General features: G+C 44.0%; 3 protein-coding genes across 7 annotated transcripts; 2 read left to right on the top strand and 1 right to left on the bottom strand.

Moving 5' to 3' along the window:
- Positions 1-47: 47 nt before the first annotated feature.
- LOC124203140 (dynein beta chain, ciliary-like) lies at positions 48-22,307 on the top strand. 5 transcript variants are annotated; one of them, XM_046599775.1, is made up of 41 exons: positions 48-247; positions 329-621; positions 692-1,454; positions 1,556-1,631; positions 1,694-2,392; positions 2,453-2,643; positions 2,701-4,585; positions 4,677-4,848; positions 4,951-5,552; positions 5,611-5,862; positions 5,933-6,532; positions 6,595-6,680; positions 6,746-7,004; positions 7,063-7,591; positions 7,652-7,965; positions 8,025-8,203; positions 8,263-8,322; positions 8,384-8,780; positions 8,848-9,175; positions 9,239-9,573; positions 9,638-9,798; positions 9,854-10,945; positions 11,007-12,099; positions 12,158-12,409; positions 12,484-13,075; positions 13,132-14,671; positions 14,741-15,021; positions 15,081-15,550; positions 15,624-16,601; positions 16,676-16,849; positions 16,911-17,059; positions 17,135-17,267; positions 17,328-17,714; positions 17,799-17,899; positions 18,136-20,118; positions 20,172-20,281; positions 20,346-20,458; positions 20,517-21,155; positions 21,227-21,366; positions 21,424-21,624; positions 22,025-22,307. In XM_046599775.1, exons 5-33 carry the CDS (start codon positions 1,943-1,945, stop codon positions 17,487-17,489), a joined length of 13,716 nt encoding a protein of 4,571 aa, XP_046455731.1. In that variant the 5' UTR covers positions 48-247; positions 329-621; positions 692-1,454; positions 1,556-1,631; positions 1,694-1,942; the 3' UTR covers positions 17,490-17,714; positions 17,799-17,899; positions 18,136-20,118; positions 20,172-20,281; positions 20,346-20,458; positions 20,517-21,155; positions 21,227-21,366; positions 21,424-21,624; positions 22,025-22,307. The 5 variants fall into 5 exon arrangements, with proteins under 5 accessions (XP_046455731.1, XP_046455732.1, XP_046455733.1 ...); XM_046599776.1 differs by having other exon boundaries at positions 17,799-18,611; positions 18,675-20,118; XM_046599777.1 differs by having other exon boundaries at positions 17,799-20,118; positions 20,362-20,458.
- LOC124201683 (BRISC and BRCA1-A complex member 2-like) lies at positions 181-1,432 on the top strand. Its single transcript, XM_046597844.1, has 3 exons — positions 181-247; positions 329-621; positions 692-1,432. The coding sequence occupies exons 1-3, from the start codon at positions 181-183 to the stop codon at positions 1,430-1,432; spliced, it is 1,101 nt and encodes a 366-aa protein (XP_046453800.1).
- LOC124203142 lies at positions 17,685-18,596 on the bottom strand. Its single transcript, XM_046599781.1, has 3 exons — positions 18,465-18,596; positions 18,029-18,376; positions 17,685-17,958 (listed from the first exon to the last, which is right to left on the bottom strand). The coding sequence occupies exons 1-3, from the start codon at positions 18,504-18,506 to the stop codon at positions 17,836-17,838; spliced, it is 513 nt and encodes a 170-aa protein (XP_046455737.1). The 5' UTR covers positions 18,507-18,596; the 3' UTR covers positions 17,685-17,835.
- Positions 22,308-22,819: the final 512 nt, after the last annotated feature.

Below are 22,819 nucleotides of genomic sequence, written 5' to 3'. Positions count from 1 at the left end.
GCTTTTCGATGTCGATTTGATTCAATTGTTCAATTCCCGCAGCCGCAGAACTAGGCAGGTTGTTCATTTTATTTCGTCGTCTACAGCAGATAGGAGGTAATCGAGCACGTGAGTTGAGTAGGGACTAGGGAGATTTATTTCGGAAAAGATCGCTTTAGTTAAGTGTATTAAAAAGACAAAATGGACGACATGGAAGACAAAATACATCCATTTTTTTCTGACTTGGTAGAAACGGCCCTTGCTTTTGGTGAGTTTTATAATTCAAAGTGTGATGATAAAGTTTGCAATACTACCATGTCATCAAACTGTGTGTGTTTCTGAATTTAAGAATATCCTGGTGGACCACTTGAACTCAGTAAAGTTACATCAGAAGATGATTTTGTGAAGCCTTATACTGGACAACACTTTACATTTCGAATTCCTTATTCTGGGACATTTGTTGAATGGGAAATCCTTTTTGATCCCAAGAATCCAGCCCAGCCACCTGATTTTGTTTGTGCCGATGACATAAATTGTGATCCAGAATCCTACTGTCAAATGATGCAGTTCTGGGATTTGCAAAGTCCTGATTGTTTAGCGAAATTGATCAGTCAGTTGATCCATATATACAAAGAATACCAAGTAAGATACAAATAACCATATTTGAGGTGACGTCTAAATCGGTAATAACCCAATTTTTGTTGTTATTTAGATTTCTCAAATTCTGGGCTTCGGAAAAGCAGCTGAAACCTATCACTCCTTGGTGACAGCAGGTGTCTTGGTTGAAAACATTGAAGCATGTTACCTCTCTCGAGAAAGAAAATTCAACTTTTTGATCAAGCTGAATGTAAATGATGAAGATCTCCCTGTAGTCAAAGGGCTTGGAAGCATTCTAGTATACGCTGGTCTGCTGTTTTGTTTGGGAATGGATGGAAAAATTCTAACCCATTCACTAGTCATTTCTCCCTACCTTGAACGCCTCCTTGGCTCTCAACTGCTGGACCAATTACAGTCGACTTCCTCGTTCAGCCAAAACATTGACGCCCTCGTCCTTAACGATTTCAGTTTATCATTGTATCGAATTCTGAAAAAGGTCAGAGAAAACCATAAAAGACGCCGTGATACTGTATCTACCCTACTCAGTCTCTATCCAACTAACGTTGTCTTCTACGACGAGGAATTGTACAGCCATATTATCCTACTCTTCAAGTTAGATGATGCTCGCTACGTAACCCGCCTGGAATTGAATGACGAGGCTAAATTCATTTTCTTTGCTATGGACTGTCCCGTCAAAATCGCAAAAGAAGAAACCATTCCCTACACAGAAACTGAGACGCTCTCCTTTGCACACAAACCTTCCACCGCTGAGTTTTCCAAGTACCTCCACAAAACGCTTACTTCAAAATTGAAACTGTTTGTCAACAGAGCCCTGAAAAGTGTTACACCAGCTTAATTTTTTAGCTTCGACCTAACCGGTAAACATTTGTTCTATCTAGTTGTCAACTGACACGAATTCACTTCAATACATACCTTTGTTTTCATTTAACATCAATATATATATTTTTTTATATTTCAGAATTATCATCTTCAATCAATATGGTTGCATTTTGAACGTATAGGTGCTATTAGGGAATCGAGCACCGGTTGCCATGGTAACGCATAATCAATTGCTATGTCGAACTTATAACTCATGTTTTGCGGATTTTTTTTTCAGTCCCTCTTGCTGGTCTTATTGCGATTTCTTCTATCCTGAAGCATTCCTTACACGAAATGTAACATGTAAAAAAAAAAAAAAAAAAATGTGAAATCGATTGACCAAATGTGTCGGTTAAAAAACGTCACCGAGGTGAAATCGACCCAACAGCAGCCCTGTCAGTTCACAACACCGAGTTGGTTTGTAATAACTAATAAGTAGTCTTGATGGGCAATTCGGAAAGAAAAATTATTGGAAATTAGTGGAAGGATGGCGACGAAACCGGAAGGGGTGAACGTCATCTTGGGCGGAGAACCAGCATCTTCCCAAGCTCAGCCGACAGATGTTCGACTCGAATTCCTCTCACACGTCATTCAGAAATCTTTGCGTTTGAAGGCCGATCGTTGGATCAAAGTGTTGACTGTCGAAGAATACCGCAAAATTATTCAAGAATTTCTCGAAAATGCCGAACCTCCTCTCCTCATCTTTACGCAGAGCGGACCAGGTATTTTGGCTGTTAGCAATGCTCCACTCAACAGCCCGCAACATCCGGCTGTGACTCTTACAACTGGAGGCGGGAGCTCGGCTGCTCGTATGAAATCGCTTTATTTCCTGAAGAAACGACCCGAGCCAGTTAACCGCGAGGATCCACGCAGTTCCTTATTGTTCGGCGATTTGGCTCCGCATCCGCTGGAGCAAGTTCTCACCTTTCTGGATGACGTACGTTATAAATAGTTAGTATTTCTCTAAATGCCTCAACTTATGTAAATTTGTTTTTAGGTGGTGGCGCCCGTGTTAGATCAAACATCTAAAGGACGAAAGGATAATCAGAGTTTGCAGTTGCCATGGCCACCTGCCGTATCGATGGAATTGGAACGCCAGGCTAGAAATATTCGCGGAACTGTCAATCGAGCTCGAGGTCTTCTTGATGGCAAAACGGTTTTGTATTGGCCCTGGACAGGTGCAGCTAGGTAAAATAAGTAAACAACAACCATTGTTGATTGAATATTAAGCATCGTTTTATACAGGACCGAGCTACCAAGTCGAATGGAAATGGAAAGCTGCGTCCAGCAGTGGACCACTCAGCTAACACCTTTACTAGAGGCCGAAGAGCGTGGTATTAGCGAGCGAGCGTCTCTCAATGACGAAGTGATGTACTGGCGCAACCGCAGCCAAGATTTGGAAAATATTTTCGAGCAATTGAAAGAAGGAGTCGTCCGTCAAATGGCCGCTACGCTAGAAGAAATCGGCAGTGCTCAATCTGCCACTTTCAAAATGCTTTTGCGCAGGTTGATTGCCGCTCTGGCTGAAGCTCAAGAGATCTCGCTTCACCTCAAACCCATCATCAAACCACTGGAAAACCTGGAAGCGGCTGATGTGACTGAAATGGCCCAACCGCTACGAGTTTTGCTCCACACGGCCTCACTCGTCTGGTGCACTTGCGCTTATTTCCGCCAGCCAATCAAATTAGCCAATCTAATCCGACAAGTAGGAAATGCTTTGATTGACCGATGTCGGGTCTTTCTCGACTCACGTTCCATCTTCACCTGGGAGATTGAAGAAGCCATGGAAAAGACTGCGGCTGCCCGAACCATTTTCGGTCATTTTCGCCAGTTTTATAATGAAGAACGTGAAAATATCCCCAGCCTGACTACACGTCTCCGTGAAGCCAAACGCTGCACTTTAACGCTGAGTCGATCGGAAGCGAAAGAACTTTGGAATCCGCCCACGCAGATCGTCTTTGAAAAAGTGACCATCTTCGAGAAACGATTGGTGACCATCGTCAAAATCTTCCAATTGATTCAAGAATTCTCACGACTGAGCCGAGTCGAATTGAGCGCCATGGGTGGACGGAGTTTAACCGCTCAGGTGCAAAATATCTGCAACCAATTTTGCGATATTAAAGCACCAGTTGTCAGCGGTCAGTTTGGCGACTGTATGGACCCGGACAACCATCAATTCGAAACCGTAGCCGTCGATTTTCAACATTCAGTCGTTGGTCTAGAAGAGAAAATGATTTCGATTGTCAGTAACGCCCTCACTGATGCCACGACACCTTTGAATGCTTACCGAGTCATTCAACTGCTGGGCAGTTTCCTCGACAGGCCGGCCATGATGCAGAAAGTCCGCGAAAGTTATCCTCGTCTAGTGACCTTGGCCCTACAAGAAATATCTACCTGTTCCGATTACCTCAAGAGCCTACCGAATGCCGTCGAGTCCCTGGATTTGGTCAGTTCCGTCCGACAAATTCAGCAAATCAGCAGGCGGGCCCGTGGTCATTTGGCCGCTTGTAACAGTCTTGGAATTGAAAGCGATGTGGTCGGTATGAAAACCCTGGAGGAAAAACACAAACACTTGGAAGACGCTGTCCACGTTAAGATGAATCAACACCTGGAATTGTGGACGGCCCGGATGAATCGTATCGCTATTCATCGTCCGCTTTTAACCGTCGCCGAGGCAGGAAACGGGCGGGTACAGAGCGGAGCAGAAAACGCCATGGCCCGAATGGTTACCGAGTGCCGCCAGCTGCAGCAGATTTTGGATTGCTCCACCGTTCCGCCCAGCTGGGAATCCTGGACGGCCATTTACGGTTCACTCAAGATCAAGATGAAGTTGGTAGATATCATCGTCAGTTGCTGCAGCAATACCGAGGCTTCCCTGACTCCATCCACCCGCTGTCTACTCGAGCCACGCCTATTGACCATCAAGGCTGAAATTGTTGCAAAGTGCCAGAATTCGACATGGACGTGGGGCAGTCAAGATACCACGGTGAAGGATGAGCTTCGCGTGATGGCCGAGACGACACTGCGACTGCATCAAGCCATGAAGAAGTTTTCGTCGACTGCCGAAACCGTCCAGTCTATCGCGAATGGATGGTCCAAGGCTCCCATCGTCGAGTTCCAAGAAGGAATGGTATGAATTACCCTTTTTTTTCTTTTTTATGTTCTAACTTCTAAGCTAGGTATCGAAATTCTCACCAATCTGTTTCCCCCCGCAAAAATAGCTACCGTCTGGCGAACAGTTGGTTGAATTATTCAACAAGAAATACAGCGAATACGCTGCCATCTCCAAGAAGATTGGATTGATTGTCGGAGAAGCCCAGCAAATGATGCCAGACTTACCAGCATCAGATTGGGTCACGTATTTGGAGATGATTGACGGAATCATTCTCGAAGGTTAGAAAAGAAAACGTCGTTTTTCACTCCAGACCAATCCTTATCCACTGTTACATTGGTTCCTGATAAATTTGACACTTAACCTTTCGTAATATTTTCCAGGTTTACTCAAAGCAATCACCAACACGTACCAGCACTTTATCGAAATGACTAATAAAGGCAATTTATACGAGCTACAGTTGAATATAACAACGGAAGGTATCAGCTTCCAGCCGCCGCTAACGACACCAATCAATAACGGGACGGAAGCCCAAGTGGGCTCAGGAGGCATCATGCAGCAATTCGCCGTTTTAATGACGGGTGTCACCAAAGTGGCCAGTTCAATGGTACCCCTCAGCAAAGAAGTTCAATTCCCGCACAGCGTCGACAATAACACGCAAGTTATGACGCTCCAACAAGACTTGAACGCCACCGTCTCAAACGCCGTAACTGGAGTTTCCGAATCTGTTCAATCGCTGGAGCAGTATTCATTCCTTTGGAACACGGACCCCAATATTTATTTGCACAACTTTTTGCATCACACCTGTCTGCTGGGCGAATACGTACATGACAACGCCCCTGCAAATCCAGCCACCCTGCCGCACTTTAGACAGCAACTGGTCCAACTTACGGAATGGAAAGTCACCACCTCCGATTGCATCAAAGAATTGGAGAAGGTTGGAAAAAGTTGTAAACTGAAACTCAACGTCAAACCGGCCCTTCAGGTATTATTCAATTGAATTAAATCAACGCAACATTTTCACAACTGCTTTTATTTTGTAGAGCATCAAAAACATAATGCGATCATGGCGAGTGCTCTTACTGGAACACGTTACCAATTACGTCATGGACAGTGTGTGCGATCTCGAGACATTCTTGCAAGAAGCCGAAGAAGGTTTGGTCTGGCGCACAGGTGAAAATGAGAACGGAGACTCTCACAATGGACGCGAGGCTCTCCTCCGCATGATGGGTCATTTGGCGGAAGTACGTTCCAGACAGTCGGGCACCGATGCTCTCTTTGCTCCACTGCAAGAGGTGGGATTAATTAATCATGTTAACTTTTAAAATGATTCAATGTAATGATTAATTTGCTGATTATTCTCAGGCGGCTACACTATTGAGGGAATCGGAGAATGAATTATCCGAAGAGATCCTTCTCAAACTGAAACATCTTCCTGAAAGGTGGGAAGACATCAAAGAATCTGCTCATGTAGCCAAACAACAAGTCGCATCGCTGCAAGCCAACGAGATCGCAGCAGTTCGCAAGAAGTTGGGCTCATTCGAGTTGAGGCAACTTCAATTTAGAGACGAATTCCATCGTCAAGACTTTTTCCGGTTCAATTGTGAGGATCCTTACAAGACCCTCGACCATATCCATCACCGTATCTGCGCCATGGAGAAATATTTAGAAGAATTATCCAACTGGGCCGCTCTGTTTGAAGTTCCCGTCTCCGAGTTTCGAGGCTTGAAGAACTGCCGACGCGAGACGATTATGATCAAGCAGTTGTGGGACTACTCGTACGTTATCAGATCAAGTGTTGACAACTGGAAGACGACGCACTGGAAGGAAATCGATGTCGAGCGAATGGAAATTGAATGTAAACATTTTGCTAAAAATATCCGCGGTCTCGACAAGGAGATGAGAGCATGGGACGCTTATATTGGACTCGATGCTTCCGTCAGAGATCTCTTGACTTCACTCAAGGTTTATTTAAAAAAAAATCTAATTCGTTGTATTAGTGTCTCACGATCAATGTGTTTGTTTAGGCTATTTCTGAATTGCAAAATCCTGCTGTACGTGAACGACATTGGACTCAACTCATTGAAGCCACTAAACGCAAAACATTCCTCAGGTGAGTTTGGCTTTAAATTATAGTACTACTATCAGATAATTTATGGACTTTTATTTGTGTTTTAGAGACAATTTTACTGTCAGCCTGGTGACTGGTATCGATACTACACTTGCAGATTTGCTGGCCTTGGATCTTCACCGTTACGAAGATGAAGTGCGATCGGTAGTTGACCGGGCCGTGCGTGAAGTGTCAATGGAGAAAACGCTGCGAGAGTTGGAAGCTACTTGGGCCACTCTGGAGTTGGGCAAAGAAGAACACGCTCGAACGGGATTGACTTTGCTGAAAGCATCAGATGAGCTCATCGCAACTCTGGAAGATAATCAGGTGATAACCGTCTACCACCTCCATGCGGATGTTATAACCAACCAATTCTTTTGTTTAGGTCCAATTGCAAACTTTGGCCAGTTCCAAGTACGTTGCCCATTTGATGACCGATGTCTTGGACTGGCAGCGTCGCTTGGGACTTGCAGATCAAGTGCTGGCATTGTGGTGTGAAGTCCAGCGTTCCTGGTCCCATTTAGAGTCCATTTTTGCCGGTTCTGGCACGGACGATATTCGTCAACAACTACCCGAAGACTCTAATCGTTTTGACGAGACCAACGCCAATTTCAAAGAACTTCTCGGCCACTTACTACTGAAACCCAACGTCATTAGCGTGGCCACACGTCCCAACGTCCTCGACGACTTGCACCGCATCGATTCCCAGTTGCAGCTCTGCGAGAAAGCACTTGCCCAATACCTGGAATCGAAACGTGTCGACTTTCCGCGCTTTTATTTCGTCTCTACAGCCGATTTACTCGACATTCTTTCCAACGGCAATAGTCCGCAGTTGATTCAAAGGCATTTGACGAAATTATTTGACGCTTTGGCGCGCATCAAATTGGAACCCATCACAACTACCCAAAAAGATGGTAAGACTAAAATTTGCAGGTGTTCTAGATCAATATTAACCGATCCTTTTTACTCGGCAGGACCTTATCAAGCGGTGGGGCTTTGGTCTAAAGACGGAGAATATGTTCCTCTGTGTAAACCTATCCAGTGCGTCGGCCAAGTGGAGGGCTGGTTGAATGCGCTGGCCGATTCCATGCGAGTCTCTTTGCGTCTTTTACTTCAAGACGCTGTGGCCATTCTGGAAGAAAAAACTAAAGACACGTGGATTTGGGATTTCCCAGCCCAAGTGACTTTGACGGCGTCTCAAATTGCATGGAACGCTGAAGTCAGCGCAGCTTTCCAAAGGCTGGAAGAAGGTTATGAAAATTCTATGAAGGATCTGCATAGAAAACAGGTATTTTTATTTGGAAAAGTAAAACTTGTTTTTCATGTGCTAATAATTTATTCTTGAAGATTGTCCAATTGAATTCGCTTGTTGGACTACTTGGAGGTGACCTCAGTCCAAACGACAGGCAGAAAGTTATGACCCTGTGCACGATTGACGTTCACTCACGAGACGTTGTCGCTCGACTGGTCCAGCATAAAGTGGAAAGCAGCCAGGCTTTTGCATGGCAATCTCAGCTTCGTCACAGGTACAAATTTCATTCCAGTTATTCGTTAATGTGTCAACAAATATTTTGGTGCCCAACAGATGGAATTATACGGAAAAGGATTGTTTCGTTAACATTTGCGATGCCCAATTTCGTTATTGGTATTTTTAAACTTCAATATTTATTAATTAAATTATAGCCATCTAACCCTGTGAATTGTAGGTACGAATATCTCGGCAACACTCCACGTCTTGTAGTGACACCTTTGACGGATCGTTGTTACATCACGCTGACACAGAGCTTGCATCTCACTATGGGAGGTGCACCGGCCGGCCCGGCTGGTACCGGTAAAACGGAAACGACCAAAGATCTGGGTCGAGCTCTGGGCATGTTGGTCTATGTCTTCAATTGTTCAGAACAAATGGATTACAAAACGTGCGGCAACATTTACAAAGGATTAGCCCAGACGGGCGCGTGGGGATGTTTTGACGAGTTCAATCGTATCTCGGTTGAAGTCCTCTCAGTCGTCGCTGTCCAAATTCGTTCCATCTTGGACGCTCTACGTCAGCATCGAGAGCGCTTCTTTATGATGGAAGAAGAGATTCAACTTCAGCCTACAGTAAGTCGTTAATAGATGCAGACAATTTAGAACTTCAACTGATACAATTCCTTTTAAAATACAATAGGTCGGTATGTTCGTCACTATGAATCCTGGCTACGCAGGAAGAACAGAGCTCCCAGAGAACTTGAAATCACTCTTCCGACCATGCGCCATGATCGTCCCTGATTCCGATCTTATTTGCGAAATCATGTTGGTCGCCGAGGGTTTCCTGGAAGCCCGAACTCTGGCCCGCAAGTTGGTCACCCTCTACTACTCCCTGTGCTGCCGTCTGCTATCCAAACAGGATCATTACGATTGGGGATTACGAGCTATCAAGTCTGTGCTAGTACTGGCTGGTACTTCCAAACGAAACAATTCCATTCACAATCTGAGCGAAGAGCAGCTATTATTAGGTAAACGATAAATTACTTCCACTTGTTATCGCCTTTATACTTAAAATATTTGTATGTTGTCAGGTGCTCTTCGCGATGCCAATTTGCCGCGTTTGGTTTCTGACGATGTTCCTGTATTTTTGGCTTTGTTGGGTGATCTTTTCCCATCGGTTGAACTCAATCGCATCTCTGATGCTACGATGGAAAGAACTATTCGGCAAGCTGCTCTAGATTTAAAGTTGCAGCCAGAGGATATTTTTGTGACTCGAGTTGTCCAGTTACACGAACTTCTTCAAGTTCGACATTCAGTTTTCGTGCTCGGTCGAGCAGGTACGGGGAAAACGCAAGTCTGGCGGACCCTTTTACGAACGTACGCCTTGATGAGATTGCGACCCGTCTGTGTGGACATTGATCCAAAGGTAAAATTCGAATTAATTGTACCAAATTTCTGATTTGATTTTCACGAATTTGTTTCGTTTACAGGCTGTGACATCCGACGAGCTTTTTGGCTTCGTTAATCCAACCACAAGAGAATGGAGGGACGGTTTGTTGTCATCGATCCTTCGAGAACAGGCCGCTCAAAGCGCCAACAAACCAAACGCGGGACCTAAATGGATTGTCCTCGATGGTGACATCGATCCTGGGTACTATTATTTCTCTTATTATGTAAATTTTGATAGCTGTAGCAATTCTATTTAGATGGATCGAGTCGCTCAACACATTGATGGACGACAATAAAATCCTGACACTAGCCAGCAACGAGCGTATTGCATTGACGCCTCAAATGCGGTTGTTATTTGAAATTTCACATCTGAAATGTGCTACCCCTTCATCTGTTTCCCGAGCTGGCATTGTCCATTTGAACGTGCAAGACCTCGGATGGACTCCTTACATCACCAGTTGGATCGAATCGAGGACTGAAGGTTCGGGCACTGATGAAGAACCAGGTCCTTTGGAGGATATCGACTTACCTGGCGGTACTCTCCACCAGGGCGAACGACAGTACTTGACAATCCTGATGGACAAGTATATTCCCAGTTGCCTGGAAGTCATCCGCACACGTTTCAAGACCATCCTTCCCATTCCGGAAATCTGCCATTTGCAAATGCTCTGTCGCTTGCTGGATTGCTTACTTACACCAGCCATCATGACATCAGAAAATCCTCGTGAACTGTTTGAACTTTATTTCGTCTTTGCGTGCGTTTGGGCTTTCGGATCCGCTCTACCCGGTGACCTCAATTGCAACCAGCGAGCGGATTTCAGCACTTGGTGGGTTAGCGAATTCAAAGCCGTTCGATTCCCCGTGGCATTCGGGTGCCCGACCGTGTTCGATTTCTGTATCGACACGGAATTGCAAACGTTGGTTCCCTGGACTGAGCGAGTCCCTAAATTTGATCCTGATCCCGACCTGCCTATTTACACGACTTTGGTTCCAACTGCCCAGTCCACTTGCCTTCGCTATTTCCTCGATTTGTTGATGCGAGCTGGCCAACCGATTTTACTGGTTGGAGCTTCGGGCAGCGGTAAAACGGCCTTAGTGGAAGAGGCCCTGGGTTCCCTCTCTGAAGAATACATCACTCGTGCCGTACCTATGCACTACTACATGACGTCAGAGATGCTGCAAGGTGTACTAGAAAATTCCCTGGAAAAGAAGGCCGGAAGAAGCTACGGACCCCCGGGAACCAAGCACATCATTTACTTTTTAGACGATTTCAACGCACCTCATATGGATATTTACGGCACTGCCCAGGCGCACACTCTACTGCGACAGCATCTTAGCTACGGCCATTGGTAAATTTCGTGGTCTCAAAATAACATTTTCTAACATTCAATTTTAATTTTGCTTTTAAAGGTATGATCGAATCAAGCTGGTACCCAAAGAAATCAAAAACGTCCAGTATATTGCCTGCATGAATCCCACCGCTGGAACTTTCACCATCGACTCCCGCCTTCATCGTCACTTCATCACATTCGCCGTCAGCACTCCGAGCAACGAAACCCAGGAATTGATGTTTGGTTCGTGGCTCCAGCGTCATTTCGGCAATCCGGTGCAGCGGTTCGCCCCCAATCTACTCAATCTTGTCCCGGCTTTGGTGGTGGCCTCCATGACGCTCCACCAACGACTTTGTTTGATTTTCCAAGCGACAGCCAGCAAGTTCCTCTACGGATTCAACTTGCGCGATCTATCTGCTCTCTTTAAAGGATTACTCCTTAGCACACCGGAAACCGTCCAGACCAGTTTGTCGCTGGTCCGGCTGTGGGCGCACGAAGCTCACCGCGTCTACGGTGATCGACTCAACGACGACAAGGATGCCGACATGTTCAAAAAAGCCTTGGTCGATACGGTCAAGAAATGCTTCGATCGACAGTCGGCGTCGGATCAAGCGCTCGAGTCTTGCTGTGCCGCGCTGGCCGATGTGGACGAAGCCAGTGTCATGCGGACACCTTTACTGTTTTGCCACTTTTCACGCGGACTGGGCGACGCTAAATACGGCGAGGCGGAAGGATACACTTCACTCAACGGCATTCTTCATCAGGCGCTGGCGGCCTATAACGAACTCAATCCCGCCATGGAGCTCGTCCTCTTTGAAGATGCCATCTCGCACGTTTGCAGGATCAATCGAATCCTAGAGCTGCCGAGGGGACACGCCCTTTTGGTCGGCGTCGGCGGAAGCGGCAAACAGAGTTTAGCTAGGTTAGCAGCTTCCGTCGCCGGATACGATGTGACTCAACTGCAAATCCGACCGGGTTATGGCATTCCGGAATTGCGGACTGATTTATCCGCTCTCTGCCTCAAAGCTGGACTGAAGAAACTACCGACTGTGCTGCTAGTCACGGATGCCCAGCTAGTCGACGAGACCCTGCTCGGTCCAATTCATGATTTTTTGGCAGCTGGAGAGATTCCGGGACTCTTCAACGACGATGAAATCGACAATGTCGTTCAGGTTAGAAATTTCATTTTATTTTCAGTTCTTCATCATTTAACTTGTTTTCTACGTTCAGGCCGTGCGCAATGAAGTCAAAGCACTGGGCTTGATGGATTCCCGTGATTTGTGCTGGCGTTTCTTCTTAGAACAAGTGAGACGTCATTTGCACATCATCCTGTGCTGTTCACCTGTCGGTTCGACTCTGCGATTACGGACGCAACGCTTTCCTGCGCTATTGGCTAGTATGGCCATCGATTGCTTCTTACCGTGGCCTCACGAAGCTCTACTTTCCGTCTCATACAAATATCTGTCCAACATCACTGTTCCGGTAAGTGTTCTGTTAAGCGTTCGGTTATTTCGGAAATAATATTCCCATTTAATATTCCCTGTCTTGTTTGTTAGCTACCGGATGGATTCGTCGATTCCGCTTCGCAGTTCATGGCCTATGTTCACTCGAGCGTCAGTGACACTTGTCGCTCTATGCTGCAAACAGAGGGCCGTTACGCATACACGACTCCGAAATCATTTTTGGAACAGTTGCAGCTTTTTGTTCGACTTCTCGAACGACAGACCTCTTTGCTCCAGGCTAAAATTGGGCGACTGGAGAACGGCCTGGATCGATTGCGGGTAGCTGCATTACAAGTGGACGATTTGAAGGAAGTTTTGGCCGTCCAGGAAGTTGAATTGCTCAAGAAAACTGAAGAAGCTGACCGTTTAATCAACGTGGTGCGTATCGAAACTGAAAAAGTCAGTAAGGAGAAGTTGTTGGCCGATGCCGAAGAGAAGCGTGTGGCCGCAATGGCCATTGAAGTAGCTCAAAGGCAGCGTGAGTGCGAAGAAGATTTGGTTAGAGCCGAACCAGCTTTAGTTGCCGCCCAGGAAGCCCTCAACACCCTCAATAAAGCCAATCTGACTGAGCTCAAGTCATTCAGCTCACCTCCGCTTGCCGTAACAAACGTGACAGCCGCCGTTCTAGTCCTTTTATCCCCGCAAGGTAAATATATAAATTGATGCGCACTTATGTGTATTCATTTGTCTTCTACTTGTTAGGTAAAATCCCAAAGGATCGATCATGGAGGTCATCAAAGATAATGATGGGAAGAGTCGATCAATTTTTGGATTCGCTGATCAATTACGACAAAGAGCACATCCATCCGGATGTTATTCGTGCAATCCATCCTTATCTGGATAATCCCGAGTTCGATCCTGAATTCATCTCGTCAAAATCATCGGCTGCTGCCGGCTTGTGCTCGTGGGTCATCAACATCATCCTCTTCTACGAGGTTTACTGCAACGTTGAACCCAAACGTCGTGCGCTGGAAGCGGCCGACGCCGAATTAGTTGCAGCCCAAGAAAAAGAAGCCGCCATTAAATCCAAAGTCAGAACTCTGGAAGCCACTCTGGAGCAATTGACGGCGGAATTCGAGAGAGCCAACGCTGAAAAGAGAGAATGCCAAGAAGAGGCGGAACACACCAATCGGACACTAGTCCAAGCCAATCGACTGATTCACGGACTGGCATCTGAGAAAATTCGCTGGTTCCAGGCCGTTGAATTCCTTCGTCGCAATGAACTGACGATGGCTGGCGATGTTTTGCTTACCACAGCTTTCGTATCTTACGCCGGAATCTTCCCAAAACGTTACCGAACTCATCTGCTCTCTAAGGCGTGGATTCCTTTCCTTAACGGACTTGCCACCAAGCCAGTCCTGTTGTCCGAGAGCTTCGATCCTGTCAATCTTCTAGCCGATGCAGCGCAAATAGCTACGTGGAACAATCAAGGACTTCCGGCCGACCGGATGTCGATTGAAAACGCCGGAATTCTAACAACTTGCGAGCGTTGGCCGCTATTGATTGACCCTCAGTTGCAAGGATTGAAGTGGATCAAAGGACATTATGGAGATCGTCTGCAGATCACTTCATTGGGGCTCAAAGGTTTTCACGAGATGTTGGAGCGCTGCTTACGGGAAGGCCGAGTGCTCCTCATTGAAAATGTAAACGAAGAGCTGGATTCGTCGCTGGATCCACTGATGAGCCGGCAGTTTGTCAAGAAAGGAAAAGCCATTAAAATCGACGGCAAGGAAGTGGATTTGCATCCCGATTTCCGGTTGATTATTCACTCCAAATTGGCCAACCCACATTTTCGACCTGAATTACAAGCTCAGGCTACTCTGTTAAACTTTACCGTCACTCGTGACGGACTAGAGGAACAACTTTTAGCTGAAGTTGTGCGGGCAGAAAGGCCAGACTTGGAGAATTCACGAGCTGAATTGGTCAAACAAGAAAATGACTTTAAAATCGCTTTGAAAGCTCTTGAAGATGATCTCCTACTTCGACTTTCTAAAGCTCAAGGAGCTTTCCTGGCCGATTCACAGCTGGTAGATTCTCTGGAACAAACTAAAGCTACCGCCAACGATATCACACAACGAGCGGCTGAAGCGGCCCAAACGGCTCAGGCCGTCAACGAATTCCGTGAGCTCTACCGTCCAGCTGCATCTCGAGCTTCGCTTCTCTTTTTCATCATTGGCGATCTGCGTCAACTGAATCCCATTTATCAATTTTCATTAAAATCCTTTATTGGGGTTTTTCAACGGTAAAATTTTTTGTTCAATTTTTAGGATCGTAAAAATGTTATCGTCAAATGTTTTGATTTGTTGTTTAGGGCATTGGCAAAAGCCACTCCTTCGGCGGATGTGGCCATCCGAGTCAATTACCTGGTCGACTCAATCACCTACGCTCTGTTCCAATACGTAGCCAGAGGATTGTTTGAACAGGATCGTTTGGTTTACACTGTTCAACAGACGTTCCAGATTCTCATAGCTTCAGGAGATGTCGATCCTGTTGATGTGGACTTTTTCCTCCGCTTCCCAGTCGTTTCTGGTCTCAACGTTTCCGGCAGTCCAGTCGATTATCTCACTCCCTCTACCTGGAGCGTTGTCAAAAGTAAATTCAAAATACGTAAATTAAGTAAATTCATTGTAATAATTTGGAAAATATCGCAGGTTTATCGTCGACGGATGAGTTCCGGCACTTGGATCGAGATATCGAGTCTTCGTCTAAGAGATGGCGCAAAATTATCGAATCTGAATTTCCCGAACGGGAACGACTCCCCCAAGATTGGAAAACACGATCTGCACTCCAACGCCTGTGCGTATTGAGAGCCTTGCGGCCCGACCGATTGTCTCACGCTCTTCGCCTCTTCATTGAAGAGAAATTGGGATCACGCTACGTCGAATCGCTTACCGTTGAATTGTCGCAATGTGTCGCGGAAATGTCGCCGACTACACCGTTGTGTTTCATTCTTTCGACGGGTGTCAATCCGTTGCTGGAAGTGGAACAGATTGCACGAAAAATGGGTCGCACAGCCGACAACGGCCTTCTACACCTGGTCAGTTTAGGACAAGGCCAAGAAGGGAATGCGGAGAATGTACTGAAAAAATCATCCGAATATGGCCATTGGGTCATTCTTCAAGTAATTATATACCCTTTTATTTGATTTATTGGCTGATTATTCAGTGTTAATGGTATTCCTTTTATATCCACAGAACATCCATCTTGTGAAAAAATGGTTACCGACATTGGAACGCCTTCTCGAACGATTCGGTGCCAATGCACACCCAGAGTACCGAGTTTTTCTAAGCGTTCAACCGCCGACTACCAAGACATCCAGCGTCGTCCCTCAGGGTCTATTGGAATCCTGCATTAAATTGACCAGTGAGCCGCCTCGTGGAATCAAAGCCAATCTACACATGGCACTCGATCACTTTGATCAAGAAGCGCTGGAGCAATGTTCCCGTGAAGCTGAATTCAAGACGCTCCTGTTCACTCTGTGCTATTTCCACGCCGTCGTGACTGAGCGTCGCCATTTTGGGGCTCAGGGCTGGAACAGAACGTACCCGTTCTCTGCAGGTGACTTGACCATCAGTGTCAACGTGTTGCTCAATTACATCGAGAGTAGCGGCAATTCCGGTCGAGTTCCTTGGGAAGATTTGCGCTACTTGCTGGGCGAAATCATGTACGGTGGCCACGTCACAGATGACTGGGATAGACGTTTAACCCGCGCCTATTTGGAAGAACTTTTACAACCGGATCTACTCGACGGAGAACTGTTGCTAGCGCCCAATTTCCCTGCGCCACCCAACAGGGATTACTCCGGATATCAGCGTTATATTGACGAGTCTCTTCCGCCGGAATCAACCTATCTCTACGGATTACACCCCAACGCTGAAATCGGCATCTTGACTCGCAGCGCTGGAATGTTGTGCCGTGAACTTCTCGGACTGCAGCCCAGACAGGGTGCCGGTGTCAGTGGAGGCGCCGTGCTGAGCAAAGACGATCGAGTCAAACAAATTTTGGATGAGATCCTCGAAAAGTTACCGGATGAGTTCCCGTTGGTAGAAATTTGTAGCCGATTGGAAGAAAAGACGCCCTTTATGGTCGTTATCGTTCAAGAATGCGAAAGAGTCAATGGCCTTTTGATTGAGGCCAAACGATCCCTCCGCGAACTCGACAAGGGACTTAAGGTATTTTGCTTTATTATTTATTATTTTTAGAACGAGTTCTTAATAACTCGTTTTTCTTTTTTGTATAATCATAGGGAGAGTTGTCCTTGACAGAGGATATGGAGGAAATGTCTTCGTCCCTTTACCTCGATCAAGTTCCGGTCCGGTGGGCTAAACTGGCCTATCCATCAATGTTGCCTCTGACCGCCTGGATTACCGATTTACAACAAAGACATAAAGAGCTCGACATTTGGCTTGTCGATTTCCAGGTATTTACTTAAACATCAAATGACATTTTGGCCCAATTGATTGGTTTAATTATTTGTTTAGACACCTCCATCGGTTTGGCTTGGAGGATTTTTCAGTCCTCAGGCTTTCTTAACTGCTGTCATGCAAACCGCCGCAAGGAGGGCGGAATTGCCGCTGGATCGAATGACTTTATCTGTAGAAGTTACCAAAAAAACCCGTGAAGAAATATCGTGCGTTTTCTTTTTTCCCCTAAATTTTTTTGTCATGTTGGCATTGAAACTGACGTCATTTCTTTAAAATAACAGGTCTGCCCCTCGTGAAGGCGTTTACATTCATGGCTTATTTTTGGAAGGTGCCCGATGGGATTCCAATCTTGGTGTGTTGGCGGAAGCGAAACTCAAAGAACTGCATCCACCCATGCCCGTTATTTACGTCAAGGTATCCATTTTTTTTGTGAACAAAAGAATAGCGGGCATTTATCTAATCGGATTACTTTAGGCTGTCACGCAAGATAAATTAGATATTAGAGGAACATACGAATGCCCGGTCTATCACACGCAACAGAGAGCCGAGACTTACATCTGGAATTTCCAGTTAAAAACGAGAGACAAACCATCGAAATGGGTTTTGGCCGGCACAGCTTTGCTACTTCAAGTTTAAACTATTTAACCCATTTAATATCTTGAATACTATATACACAAATCATCTTCTGTAGATATAGTATATTAGCACACCTGGTAACCTAATAATATATACCCAACTAAATTCGCCTCAAATTAACAGCATTTCCTGTAGTTAAATTGGAACTTTCTAACATTATCTCTTATCATTAATAAGTGGGTGTGTAGCAACTGGTTAACCAAGAACACCGTTTGTATTATTCAGGTAATAAAATTTGTTATTACTACAAATTGATATGAACGAAAATAGAGGACATGATGTAAATAACAGATTTCTCTTTGTTCGCAGGTTGTGTAGTATATTCATGGCTTATTGGTGCAATCCTTCATCCCACTTTGCAATCGACGTTGTACCAATAGTCACAGAGTTGCTTTTCATCGTGAAACAAGGTACATGTCGGACAAATGAAGGAAACGATGGGGTTGTCTTCGTAACAGTAGTGGAAAATCTAAAAAGGGATAACGACGTCCTTATTATTTTGATCACAGCCCGTAGTCCCTGCACTTGATATTTGTTACCTTGCAAGACGCTTCTCTATCTCTATCTGCGTAATAACCCGGTTGGCGGTCATTACAAGAGAATTCTGTAACTGGTATTGAAATGATTTTTGTCACGGGTAAATTAGATCCAAAATGGTCCAGCGCCAAGTCAACGGAAGGATCATCTGGCAGCGAACAGGCACCGGCTTTCGTCAGTTTTTTGGCAGCGGATAACATGGACGAGAAACGGTGCTTGGGCATGGGTGTAGCAAGGTGTCCTTCAGCAACACTTCCTGCTAGGCCACTGGAATTCTCGGTGAAATGTTGGACTGCAGCCCCTTCTGGCATTTGGTCGTCTGCGGAAGTCGACTCGAATTGCGCCCACAACTTTTTTTTTTTTTAATTTTCACCCACCGGAAAATAGATTTAGCACCATAAATGAGCCTACGGAAAATGAGACACAACTAAATTTTACCAGAAAGGTTGCGCACATCACCACGAAGACGGACGGGGCCATTCACCACCTCTCGATCTGGAGTTGCTGCGTTCTAAACGAACGGCTGATTGAAGACTGCGACAGAAGGTTAGCTGTGTCGGGGCAGTAGTTTTGAACAATTCGAAAGTAAGCAGCCCATATATCGTCGGTCTAACGTAGAAGTGTCTCAAGGTCTACTACTCATATCAGATATTTGTTTCCCGATAACCTCCAAATTGATCCACGAGAAAAGTATATTCTGAAATCACTAGCATAGGTTACAAGATATCATGTGAAAGGGCTAATTCTTCCGGTTGGAGAGGGTGGACCCTTGAGGATGGGTGGTATATCGATAGCCGGATGTCAAAATTAATTCTAGTCATTCTCAGCGTCGACATAAATTGTGATCGCAAAAGATAATGTTGTGGAATCTTTTATTAATTACAGTTACAGGTTAAGTAAGAATTTAATAGACAAGAAGAATTTCTTAAAATTCAGATTGGCTTTTTTTTGTTTTCAAAATTATTTTCCACTAGAGGCGCTTTCTTCTGCAATCTAAAGCTAATTTGAATTGAAATATACCTAAATGGTAGTGGTGAAGAATGCAGGCTGAATGTGGGGGATTTTAATTTTGTCCATTATTAAAAAATTTTATCTGTAATGTGATATACGATTCGATGGATTGTTTTGGAATTTCATATTGTTATAAATAGTTTAATGGTAGTGTAGGCGTAGAGGACACGACACGTGATGATGATGATGGACTGATCGAACAAAATTACTAATAAAAAGAAATAAAAGAATCTGTTTTCGCTTTAGTATTATTTATTGTTTCACTTGCAAATTTTCTGATCTCTGTACAGGAGGGGGGAGATTCTTAAAGTGTGATGTCACAAACGCAAAATTTAAAAAACATTAAATCGAAAAAATTTTCTGCGATTTTTTTCACTTTTAAAATGATTTCCTGATCTATTATTATTTTTTTTTACTTATATGATGCGAAGGGGTGTCAAAATTCAAGATAAAATGCTTTCATCTTTAATTAATTATAGCCTAAAATTTCAGGGGGTTTAGCGATTTGTGACGTCATTTTGATGGGGGGAGAAAAGGTTGATTCAAATTCAAATACTGCAAAAATTCCCTCTTAGATCGACCTACTCTGGATCGGGAAATGTGGAGACTATAGATGGCGTCGCTGTCTTGTCAATAGAGCAGACGATAGTGTCAACTCACTCGTTGAGTCGTTGGTGTGATAGTGTGTCCACTTTGTTAAGCCAAACATAAATAATCAATAAATCGTAAAAGTGCATTGTAAATTGTTGCTTTCTACGTAAATAGCACAAAATGGGTCGTACCTGTGATATCATTGGATGCACAAATTCAAATTACAAGACGGAAAAATTAAGCTATCACAGTTTACCATCAAATGAACTTTTGAGAGGAAAATGGCTAGAGGCCATTAGTGCAAATGGAGGATTTCGGCAGTCTAAAACGAGAAAGAAAGCGCACAACTGCGACAACACATATATTTGTGGGGAACATTTTTCAGAAGACTGCTACATTCCGACATCAAAGCAGAAACATCTAAAACCTACCGCTGTCCCAACATTCCCTCCAACAAAGAAACAAAAGTGTATAGAAAACAACAGTTCAGGTTAGAATATTTTTTAAGGTTGTTGTAAACAACTAACTAACTTTTAATTATAGATGATGCTACAGAAGGTTATGTTCACAAGAGTGAAAGCCCATTTCAAGGGACACCTGAAACATCTGGAGATGAATCACCACCCAAAACTAAGCGAGCTTCTAAATCAAAGGTAAAACGCTAAACAATTAAGCAGGTTCAAATTCCTCTTTTCATATGTTGTTCATACATTTCAGAAAAAGAAAGCTGCAGAAAAATCAAGGCAGAATAAATCTCCAGTTCTGTCAGATATTGTGATAACAAATATTATTGATCAATATAGAGGACTGTTACTCATGATGAAGAAGAGGTAATAGATTGATTCTCTGAATAGGATTTCACAAGCTAACACTTTTGTATATTTTTAGTTTACCATCAGATGTACTTCTTCTCAAAATTAATCGGTTGACGGAGAGGAATCTGTGGGCACCCTCAAGCAATTGGAGAGAGATATCAAAAATGGCTTCCGGACATTGGAAATGCTTGACAGTTATTTGCAGCGTATATTTAAGGAAAAGCAAGAACTTGAGTTTGGAGAATCCTTGGCGCATTTGACGGTGCAAAAGGAAGAAACTCAACAGCAGCTGATCCATAGAAAAGAAGAAAAATTGACAAAAGAAATGGCTTGGACAGAAGAACAAAAGTCTGTCTATGAACTCCAACAGAATTTGCTCGATAAAAACACGGAACTTGTCGGACATTTAAAATTCAATGGAGTTCATTCAACTTTCAACAATAGAACTCCAATAAATTCTTTAATTATTTTCATGTCCGACAAGGCGACAATAGAACTTCAACGATTTTAAAAGTCCAACAATGGAGGAATCTTTTGGCTCCGTCAGTAGGTGGCTAAAATCATGTTGTCCCCCAGCCGCCAGATGACGCGTGTGTCTTTGAGAGGACGAAATTTTTCGCCATTTTGTTCCGTAACGCCAATTGAAAAGGTATTACAAATTCGTTACTGGATTGAGGTGTCGATCTACATTTTCAGTATTAAAACTGAATGGGTAAATTACTAAATTCTAGTTTGGATTTGGTAAATACAATTAATCCTAGACGTTGCTGTCTGAATTTTCAGGCAATCTGGCATATATTTTCCACTTGGCCAAATAATCGATCGCGTGGGCTGAAGAGTGAAGACATGCTGTCCATTTTGCCGAAATGTCGTCCGTTGTTAGATGTATGGATGTACGTCTCATCTCACGCAGAAACACTACAGTAATATAGCAATTTTGTTGATCAATTTCCCTGCAATAATGCTAAAGATTTCATTAGTTGGTGTTCAGGTTGGAGATTGCTTAACTGTTGCAGAATGTGAGAACCCAACAAAGTGTGCGCTGTATGGTTGGCATCATTACAGTGGTTTTGTTGCAGCCAGCTGGTGAAAGGTGTGATCGAGTCAAGTTGAGCTACTGCATGCAGTTTATCGAGCTGGTGTTATCCTGAAGTGTCATTGCAGGAAGACTTTTTGGAATGGTAAGTTGATTGAATTTATTGGTTGTAACTTGGGAAGTCTTGCGTCTTTTTTTTAAAAATTCAACTGACAAGTAAACTGTGATCTGATGTAGACAATGAGTCGTGCTATTTCTTGCTTCTAACTAATAGTTTCTGTGAAAGATATCAGATAGTGATCAGTTTCCTTTGAGTTAACAAATTTTTTCTGAACAAACTAGAACAAAACTTTCCACTCTGCATTACCAACTTTTTCTAACACTTAAGAATTAGATGTACAGAATTCTCTTTTCATGGGATTTAATCTTCATTTAAAATTTAATTCGTCAATGGAATCTTGGAAAAATGTCTGTCATTTGTTTTACATGATTTCTTTTGCATCTTAAGTTTGATCATGGAAAATAATATTCCTTTTTCCCCTTAGGACTTGGTGATACTTAAACTATGCCTGTGCTGTTCAATGTGCAGTGGTTTTGCAGCCTGTTTCCAGTCGAGAGATGTGATTATGCAGCTGATACAGGATTACAGAAAAAGAACTGAAGTAGCTGTGCTGGTGTTCACCTGAAATTGCTGTGCCACAAGTGTTGCAGATAGTGTTTTGTTCCTCATAGAAGTTTATTTAAAGAGTCTGGAGATGATCAGCTACTTCTGCCTTTTAATTATGTAAAACTTCAAAGTTGTAAGAAATATACAAGTCGAGTGCTAAACATGATTTTATTATAAGCTATAAGACACAGCAAACAAAAAACTTGAAAAGGAATTGCTTTATTGTCCCACCTCCACCCACAATTCCACCACATTTTACAATAACATACATACATAGATACATACACTTAAGTTAACCCGTTGGCTGCCACGCCACACAACCCGTAGGTTGTTCTCTACTCTCTACGCGCCATGTCTGAAGGATCCATGACCAAGGTGGGACTTGCCATTGCTGACAAGTCCGGGCTGACAGGGAAGATGGAATGCACGCATTTAGGAGGCCTCTAGGAGGCCCGTGCTAAGGAGGTAGGGGAGAACAAAGGCGTGGCAGACAACGGTTAACTAACACAAACACAAATATTACCAACAATAAATGATGATCCGCGCTGACATTTTGGAGATAACGAAGATGTTTTGGTGTCCATCTTCTCGTCGTCTCCTCTGCATTACCTGAATAAACACAAAACAATTGTTATTAAGTGAAATGCCAATAAAAGTTACATAATACAGATAG

The sequence above is a fragment of the Daphnia pulex genome, chromosome 9 (assembly GCF_021134715.1).
Source record: "Daphnia pulex isolate KAP4 chromosome 9, ASM2113471v1".
In the NCBI taxonomy this organism is placed as follows: domain Eukaryota; kingdom Metazoa; phylum Arthropoda; class Branchiopoda; order Diplostraca; family Daphniidae; genus Daphnia; species Daphnia pulex.
This window is presented reverse-complemented; position numbering and strand designations above follow the sequence as displayed.

Coding starts and splice junctions, on each gene's coding strand:
- LOC124201683 (XM_046597844.1), top strand. CDS start 181: ATGGACGACATGGAAGACAAAATACATCCATTTTTTTCTGACTTGGTA. Junction 248..328: donor AGAAACGGCCCTTGCTTTTG/GTGAGTTTTATA, acceptor TCTGAATTTAAG/AATATCCTGGTGGACCACTT. Junction 622..691: donor ATATATACAAAGAATACCAA/GTAAGATACAAA, acceptor GTTGTTATTTAG/ATTTCTCAAATTCTGGGCTT.
- LOC124203140 (XM_046599775.1), top strand. CDS start 1,943: ATGGCGACGAAACCGGAAGGGGTGAACGTCATCTTGGGCGGAGAACCA. Junction 14,672..14,740: donor TTTATTGGGGTTTTTCAACG/GTAAAATTTTTT, acceptor TTTGTTGTTTAG/GGCATTGGCAAAAGCCACTC. Junction 16,602..16,675: donor AACTCGACAAGGGACTTAAG/GTATTTTGCTTT, acceptor GTATAATCATAG/GGAGAGTTGTCCTTGACAGA.
- LOC124203142 (XM_046599781.1), bottom strand. CDS start 18,506: ATGGCCCCGTCCGTCTTCGTGGTGATGTGCGCAACCTTTCTG. Junction 18,377..18,464: donor TGATGTGCGCAACCTTTCTG/GTAAAATTTAGT, acceptor AAAAAAAAAAAG/TTGTGGGCGCAATTCGAGTC. Junction 17,959..18,028: donor ATAGAGAAGCGTCTTGCAAG/GTAACAAATATC, acceptor ATCCCTTTTTAG/ATTTTCCACTACTGTTACGA.